We start from the raw sequence: 8,586 nt of genomic DNA on the forward strand, positions 1-8,586 counted from the left end.
AAACAAGGTACATATGTACACTGTACGAGTACGGAGTATAGAGTAGACGGTTTCGTTCTAGAACCGAGTCGCTAGGTTATTTGAAGCATCTCTATTCGCGCTTTAGCCCTCTAGATGGCATCCTAAGCAGATGGTGCGGCGGTGCCTGACCCCAAGCCAGAAAGGTTGCAGTGGAGATCCGCTGCGATCGAAAAGTCGACCGGCCTGCAGCTCACTTGCTTCCCTCCTACGCAGTTTTTGGCAGCTCGCTGTGCTTCCAAGCTTCAACTCCCGCCAATGCTCATTCTATAGATTCTTTCTGACTTGTGTCAATATTTGTTCTCTTTATGGCTATTTAATTCTTTCTCCCCGCCTTCTCAACCAGATTCTGACCATGCGCGTGCGCGTCCCGCCGAACTCTGCAATTTTGCAAGCACCTGTTCCAACATCTGCGGCTCCAGCCATCTGCCCTTGGTGCTCGACCAGACTGCTATATCCTCGAGCTCGTCCATCCCGACGGCATTTCTCTAGCACCCGGATACATGCTTCAGCATGGGCTGCCGCGGTTTCGAAAATCCAGAACACGGTGGCCGACGTATTGCCCGTCCGGCCGACCAGTGGTAACATTACCATCGATCCTCTGAAGATCGTGGCAGAAGAGTTGAAGTTCCTCAATAAAAATATAAGACAGCTATTAGGTTCGGGGCATCCTATCCTCGATACCGTGGCCAAGTACTACACACAGAGTGAGGGGAAACATGTCAGGCCTTTACTGGTACTGCTCATGTCGAGAGCGACAGCGTTTGCGGCAAAACAACCTCGCCACAATCCGGAAAGCTTGTCGAGAAGAGACATTGACACGCCTATATCATCCCCGACCGTGCTCTACGATAACAACCCCGACCAGACTGCTTCTCCGTCTCCGTTAGCAGAGCCCTCCAACGAAGCTCGATATGCATTCCCAGACGACGCTACGATCTTGCCGACGCAAAGACGGCTGGCCGAAATCACCGAGCTCATTCACACCGCATCTCTCCTTCATGACGACGTGATCGACCACTCGACGACACGCCGTTCCGCGCCTTCCGCAAACACCGAATTTGGCAACAAGATGGCCGTCCTGGCCGGGGATTTCATGCTAGGACGAGCCTCGGTTGCGCTCGCCCGTCTACGCGACCCCGAAGTGGTCGAGTTGTTGGCGACTGTGATTGCAAATTTGGTGGAGGGCGAGTTTATGCAATTGAAGAATACTGCGTCGGACGAAAAGTATCCGGCCTGGAGCGAGCAGACCATTACATACTACCTCCAAAAAACATATCTAAAATCGGCGAGCTTGATCAGCAAGAGTTGTCGAGCCGCAGCTTTATTGGGCCAGTGTGCACCTTCTGTGGTTGAGGCGGCCTACTCATACGGCAAAAACCTGGGTCTGGCGTTTCAACTTGTGGACGACATGCTGGATTATACGATTAGCGGTACCGAGCTCGGCAAGCCGGCGGGTGCGGATCTGGAGTTGGGCCTCGCGACAGCTCCCTTGATTTTTGCGTGGAGGAGTCATCCTGAACTGGGCGAATTGGTCGGCAGGAAGTTCTCGGAAGAAGGCGATGTTCAAAGGGTAAGAACCACGTCTATCTAGATGGATATACATGGGGCGCTTTTACTAACTGGTCGATAGGCACGAGATATTGTTGCCCAAAGTGATGGGTTGGAGGAGACTCGAGCTCTAGCTCAAGAATATGCCGACAAGGCGATTTCGTCCATCAGTTTCTTTCCGAACGGCGAGGCCAAAGACGGCCTGGAAGAAATGTGTGTAAAAGTCATGAAGCGCAGGAAATGAAGTTGCCCTTGCGCACGGTGTACGGATACTCTATTCAAGAAAGCCATGTACATTGTTGAACACGAACAGAGTCATTGTACGGATTACAGAATACGGATCTCGCATCTCTCTGCCCTTGCCCTTGGATCTGTCATATGCGCGCTGGAGGAAAGGGTTGATTGGTGAGTGCGTATGTAATCTGTACGCAGTAGCTGCATGGCTGTTCTAGTACAGTACGTCGAGGGTCGCCAAGAACCAACTAACGCCTGGTGGTGCCAGTGTGAGGGACTCAGCCGGACCATGACCTGACCTGGGGTTTGCTATACTCCAGATTAGTAATTAGGAAGCGGGCATCTGTTAGGCGTCTGTCTTGTGGCCGCACTCAGACTACTCTGTAGGTGCTCTGTACATTGTATGCCTCCGGCGTGGCCGTTTCGACTCGACATCCGCGATTGAAAATAGCCCACTGACCCCTCCGTACGCCGTACACCTTTCCCTACACCCCGCCGCCTCGACATCTCACACAATGGCATCCGGCCCGAACACCTTCGTGACCATGGGGGTAAGTTCTGCCACTGCCACTGCTGCCCTTCGGGTGCTGGTCCAGGGAGCAGAAGACTGAGAAGGACAGGTCTTTACCGCGGAGAAGTTCCAAGGCAACCCGTTGGCACTGGTCTCCGTCCATGGCAACTCACTCTCTACCGCGCGCAAGTCCCTCATTGCCAAAGAGTTCAAGTACTCGGAGACTTGCTTTTTACACGATGCCCCAGAGCCAGGGCAACCTCGAACACTCGAGATCTTCACCGAGACGGGGGAGGAATTGCCCTTTGCTGGACATCCCGTGAGTACCTGATCTTGTGTTGCTGGGGGCCAGAACAGAACTGATCCAAGGCAGGTTATCGGAGCAGCGCATTTTGTGAGGCACCTCAATGGATTCCGGGAATAGCAATTTAACAATCTTCCAGATCTTCCACCACCTCGAGAAACTCCAATACGGGGGGCCGGCCGACAGAGACACCCAGCGACAATCGGCCGTCCTGCTGACCAAGGCCGGACGTATACCAATTTTCTTCAACCCTTATCGCCAAGTCGCGGCGTGCGCTGTACCTTTCAAGTTCCACGTCCACTCGTATCAAGTACCGATCGAAAAGATCATCGCCACACAGCCGCATGTTCAAATAGTGCCGACCATCGACAAGGAAAAGGGCAAGACGTTTCCTCTCGTTTCGATCGTCAAAGGCATGAGCTTCGTGCTAGTCGATCTGACAGACAACCCAGAGCTCTTTGCAGCCCTCCAAGGTGGCAAGTCTCCTGAGGTGGAGTTTGATGAGGAGTGGTCCCCCAGCTTTGTTGGATGCATGTACTACAAGCTCACGGCCAGGTCTGAACAACCCGGGGAGCCCACCATCCACAACATCCAAGCTCGGATGATATCTCACGGGATCGAAGACCCTGGCACTGGAAGCGCCTGCTCTGCACTGTCGTGCTATCTGGCATTGCGTGAGGCGTCGGGTTCCGTCGAGCCAAAGGCATCCGACCAAGATACGGAACTTGCGACGAAGGCCGCAGACCTCAAGCTCGAAGCAAAGACGGAAAGGAAAGTATTTGGCATTCAGCAGGGGGCTGAAATGGGTCGTGTCTGTACCATTGCTGTCGAAGTGGACGTCAAGACAGACGCGGATGGACAAAGCACTGTCACGAATGTGATCCTGTCGGGCAGGGCCAATACGATGAGCGAAGGCAGACTGGTTGGGTTCTAGGGAGGCAACCGTGAAGGCTTCGAGGGGTTTCACAGCATGCAAAGCTATGCGCCCGGAGTTGGATCGGTCCGTAGGTGGAGTTTGGCACGAGACAACATGAATGATGGAATAACAGTCTGACGAACAGGAGCAGATGAAGGATTTTCCAAACTGGCCCGTTTTGCTTACTGCTCACTTCTTTCCTTGAACGTATGGGGGAGATGTCCGTTCAGTCCAGGACCACTCTGTAGGTTGTAGGCGAAGAGTACATGGTCAGGTAGCAGAGCGCCCTGAGCAAACAATATACGACAGTCACGTCGATGTTTTACTGCCTACTAATCGTCCAAGCCAAGCTTCCGAACATGCTCTGCCTCATCTTGAATCCGGAAAGAAATCGCTCGGGAATCGGCACAGGCAAAGCTTAGCCAAAAGCTTGTCAGGGGCCAAGACAGATATGTTGCACTGCGGTGCAAGGGGAAGGGGGCTCGCATCCAGCTCGTCGACAAGGGGAGGCGTCAACGGGGTACCTAGTAGGTGCCTAGGGTTTATTTTCAGTAGCACTTCAATCGATCGTGAAGCGGAAGATGTTCCTGGGGAAGGAGCAATGAGAGGCTCTTGGGGTCTTAGGCCCGGTGGAGCTGGGGATGACAGATGATGGCGTCGCACAGAGAGGGCAAAGTGGGTGACGCCTAGTGGTGAGGTATCGCAGGACATTGCAGGAGGTGGACAGGCTGCGAAGGATCCGAGAGCAAGCCATGTGACGTCGACAGGAGCAGGACGAGGGGCGCGGAGGGAGGTGCACTAGCAACCCACTACGTGGCGCCAACGACAACTTAACCACCAGCTTAGTCTGTATATGGCTAGTCTGCAGACTTTGTTGTAACGTCTAGGCCGCCTTCGCTACAGCCGCCCGTTTCAAACGCGTGGTTTCTCCCTCGTCTCCGACACGTCTCGAAACCATGCCAGCTTCATCTGCGTCTCTGTCCTGTGTTGAGTGTCTCGGCTTTTGGTGAGCTACAGACGCTTGTCAAACATTGGCAAGGCTTGTTTGCCTGGCCGTCGGCCCTGCCACGCCATGCTGCGACCAACCTGTAACCTTCGGTCCCTGTTCTTTGCCTTCTTTGACCTGAAGCACCTGGAGGTCGTCTGTGTCATCATGGTTCTTTGGAAACGTTTCCAGCCTCAAGGAAATCACCATGGACCGACCACGCCTCTGGTCCCCATCATGGGCTCGAACGTTGCCAAGTTCGAAGCATAAGAGGTCGTTTTCTTCCGTCTTGTTTCTTGGATTCTGTCTCATCGTGGCAGTGCCTCTCCATTCCTTTCACATTCAGGGTGTATTCGACTCATCTTTGCATATTTTCCTTTCCGCTCCTTTGTTGCACAGTTTTGACCGCGTTGACCGCGAAGTCTCTCGTTCGTTGTCCAAAGAAGACCTTGTTTGCATCCGCACATCTCCAATCCACCCCTTCAACCCAGAATCACACATCTTCCCAAGCCCACAGCAATGAAGACCTCTCAGATCTTGACAGCAGCCGTTGCTGTCTTGGGATTCGCATCATCGACCGTTGCCCAACGAGGTGGCAATCGAGCCGGTGGAAACAATAAGAACAAGGGCGGTGCTGGTACAACCGCAGGGGCAGCAGCTGCCGCCGCAACTACCGCCGCCGCCGCCGTCGGCTCGAACAGTACAGCAACTAGCAACACTGGCGGAAATACAGGCAACACTGGCAACACTGGCGGTGGCAATGGAGGAAACAACGATCTTCTGCTACTCGCCGCCAATGTGCAAAATGCCAGCAACTCTCCTGGCGGTGCTGGCGACGCTGGTCAGGCACCTTCAGATACGTACGTGATCCGACCTGGCCAAATGTTTGTTTCCTCTGCTGACAGCTATAGTGACCCGGCCAACTTCATCAACTTCTGCACTGGCAAAACGTTAACGAATGGTGCTCAAGTCACTGGAGGATCCTGCAACGGTATCGTTATGGGCGACATTCCATCCAATAGCAACATGGTTTCGTCCATCATTCTTTTCCCCGGACCTGGAGACGATCTGACCCCGAACCAATCCTTCAACATTCAAGTTCAAATCACCAACTTGGTCGCCGGATCGTTCACCGATCCCATCACAACATACTATGCTGCTCCTCAAGCACTATCAGGCGGTAACGTCGTCGGCCATTGCCACGTCACAGTCCAAGATCTCGGCGGGGACCTTGCCACCAAAACTCCTCCTGACCCCAAGACTTTTGCCTTCTTCAAGGGCATCAACGATGACGGCAATGGCCAAGGTCTTCTCCAGGCCACTGTTACCGCTGGACTTCCGGCGGGTGTTTACCGTGTTTGCACAATGAACAGTGCTTCCAATCACCAACCGGTGCTGATGCCGGTAAGTGTAGACTGAAAGAAATGCCACCCAACTTCGACGCTAACGAACTGGCAGGTTGCTCAACGAGGTGCACAAGATGATTGCCAGAAGTTTACTGTCGGCCAAGGTACTGGCAACGGTGGAGGTAACGCTGGTACCGGTACAGGTGCTGCTGCCAGTGGGAGTGCTAGTGCTTCGGACGTTGCTGCCGCTTCCTCCACTGCTGCTGGCGCTGGAACCGCCGCCACCACCACCGCCGCCACTGGAGCCACCACCACAGGCACCACTGGAAACACGGGCAAGGGCACCGGCAACACGGGTGGCACCACTGGCGCCGGGCGTGGAGGCCGAGGAGGAGCAGGAGGAGCAGGTGGCCGTGGACGATTCGGACGAGGGAGAGGGAGATTTGCTGCACGGGACTACATTGCATGATGGGCCTAACCGGCATGGCATGGCCTAGAAAATACCAGAATACAGGGATGACGAAAAGGGAGCAGGGTCATCATCGGCGTGCACTGTGCAGCATTTTCCTTCAATTCTCCTCCCGAGCGAGCGTGTATAACCAGACATTGGGTTTTTTTACTAGTTGACGAGGGCAACAGCTTTGCAGGCATGATAAAAGGTCTCGTATCGCTACAGCGCCACATTCGCTTCCACTTCCAGGCTAGGTGTCTCGGGGCGGCACGCTGCGTGACAAGACGAGACGAGACGCGAAAAATGAATTGATAGATTGGATAGCTAGCATAGCATCAAGGACACACTGGCAGAGAATGAGCTCCCGCCAAGAAGGGGGTGAGCATAGACCTACCGTCATACTGTAGTACTAATCTGGCTCTGGCTCTGGCTCTGGCTCTGGATTTTTTTTTGGGTTTTCTCACCATCACCGACGCGGCCTGAGAGCCTAGAAGGGTAAAGGGTAAAGGGCTTCCAGGTCGAGAATGGCGACTGAGATACCATATCCAGATCTTGTCGGGGATTGATGGATGGATTGATGGATTGATGGATTGATTGATTGATTGGGGTGGGCTTGGCCGTGGATTGAGGATGAGCCTGATTGATTTGATGTTTTGTTCGGCACTGAATACTGCCAGTGCTTTATTTTTGGCTGGATTTTGTCAAACTTAGGCCTAAGGCACTAACTTGAGGCATTCCCAGCCTTGACCTTTAACCAGAAGGCCGGTATAGGGCACACCTCGCACTTGTATAGTCTGGTCTCCCTCCATACCCCTTTGATAGAGACCATGGAACATTTCGACCTTTGACAGGATTGAGGATGAGCTTGACTGGTTTGATGTTTTGTTTGGCACTGTGAATACTGCTAGTACTTTGTTTTTTGGCTGGATTTTATTTCACAATATTTGGTTTCGTAGAAAAGTGACTTGATTTCGTTTTTAAATAACTTGTTTTGTACTGTACGTTTTGCCTGCCTGAATAGCCAGAAATGATAATTCCGGCCTCGGCCTTGTTGGCCTCGTACTGGAAATCAATAGCTAACCTAATGTAAATCTATGTCCTGTGAGAACTCCCAAACTCCCAATTGGATATTCCCCTTCAACTTTCTGCTCCTATTCCGCCCAATCCTTCCAACCCGAAGTCCTACTTTTGTCACTGCCTCCATGTTTCGCCTTCTGCCAATCTGCCCATGAAACACCGGGGTGCTTCTTTTCCCAATCTTTCCAGCCGCCTTTTCGTCCATGCCAAGCCTGCCCAGTCTCGCTGGTCGCAGTTGTGGTCGTGGTCGTGGTCATAGTGCTAGTGGTGGATGTAGGTTTGTGGTTCTCTTTATGCCACCACCATGGTTTTTTATGATGACTAGTCGAGGCTGTAGTGGTGGCGGTGGTTGTAGCTGTTGCCTTAGATTTCTGCCAGTCTCCCCATCCATGTGGACGTTCAGGCTGCTTGGTTGGGGTCGTAGCCGTAGTGGTGGCTGTGATTGTGGCTGTTGCCTTGGATTTCTGCCAGTCTCCCCACCCAGGCTGCTTGGTTGGGGTTGTAGCAGTAGTTGTGGTGGTGGTGGTGGGCTTTCCATGTGGGTGAGTCCACGTTGCCGTTGGAGTAGTCTGGCTTGTCTCATGATGAACAACAGGTTTAGACCTGGTCTTGGTCTCAAGTGTGCTCGACTTCAAGGGCACTGGCGAAGTATATGTGGCCGTTGACTGCGTTATTGTCCGTGTCGTGCTCTCTTTCGTCGTCTTTGTGGTCTTAACAGAAGCCGGCGTTGTAGGCTTAGTGGTGACACTAGTAGTAACTGTACTTATAGTGGTCGGTCTAGTAGTAGTGGTCGATAGTGTAGGGGTGGTTAGGACGGTAGTAGTCGATACAGCAGTTGATACAGTGGTCGATGCAGTGGTCGATGCAGTGGTCGATGCAGTGGTCGATGCAGTGGTCGATGCAGTGGTCGATGTAGTGGTCGATGTAGTGGTCGACGTAGTGGTCGACGTAGTGGTCGGTACAGTAGTCGGTACAGTGGTCGGTACAGTGGTTGAGGCTGTGGTGGTAGTTGGGACTGTGGTTGGTACAGTGGTCGGTACAGTGGTCGGTACAGTGGTCGGTACAGTGGTCGGTACAGTGGTCGGTACAGTGGTCGGTACAGTGGTCGGTACAGTGGTCGGTACAGTGGTGGACATAGTGGTTGGGACAGAGGTGGTAGTCGGGACAGAGGTGGTAGTCGGGACAGAGGTGGT

General features: G+C 53.2%; 3 protein-coding genes across 3 annotated transcripts; all 3 read left to right on the plus strand.

The window, feature by feature from the left end:
- Positions 1-373: 373 nt before the first annotated feature.
- A1O3_06947 (hexaprenyl pyrophosphate synthase, mitochondrial) lies at positions 374-1,813 on the plus strand (the record flags this gene model as incomplete). The annotated part of the gene is made up of 2 exons (XM_007737061.1): positions 374-1,591; positions 1,652-1,813. The coding sequence occupies 2 exons, from the start codon at positions 374-376 to the stop codon at positions 1,811-1,813; spliced, it is 1,380 nt and encodes a 459-aa protein (XP_007735251.1).
- Positions 1,814-2,318: 505 nt separating this feature from the next.
- On the plus strand, positions 2,319-3,552 carry A1O3_06948 (uncharacterized protein; the record flags this gene model as incomplete). Its single annotated transcript, XM_007737062.1, has 4 exons — positions 2,319-2,354; positions 2,424-2,633; positions 2,688-2,708; positions 2,758-3,552. 4 exons carry the CDS (start codon positions 2,319-2,321, stop codon positions 3,550-3,552), a joined length of 1,062 nt encoding a protein of 353 aa, XP_007735252.1.
- Positions 3,553-5,038: 1,486 nt separating this feature from the next.
- A1O3_06949 (uncharacterized protein) lies at positions 5,039-6,334 on the plus strand (the record flags this gene model as incomplete). The annotated part of the gene is made up of 3 exons (XM_007737063.1): positions 5,039-5,379; positions 5,431-5,923; positions 5,978-6,334. 3 exons carry the CDS (start codon positions 5,039-5,041, stop codon positions 6,332-6,334), a joined length of 1,191 nt encoding a protein of 396 aa, XP_007735253.1.
- Between the last annotated feature and the right edge of the window lie 2,252 nt (positions 6,335-8,586).

Source organism: Capronia epimyces (genome assembly GCF_000585565.1).
Source record: "Capronia epimyces CBS 606.96 chromosome Unknown aczIQ-supercont1.6, whole genome shotgun sequence".
In the NCBI taxonomy this organism is placed as follows: Eukaryota; Fungi; Ascomycota; class Eurotiomycetes; order Chaetothyriales; family Herpotrichiellaceae; genus Capronia; species Capronia epimyces.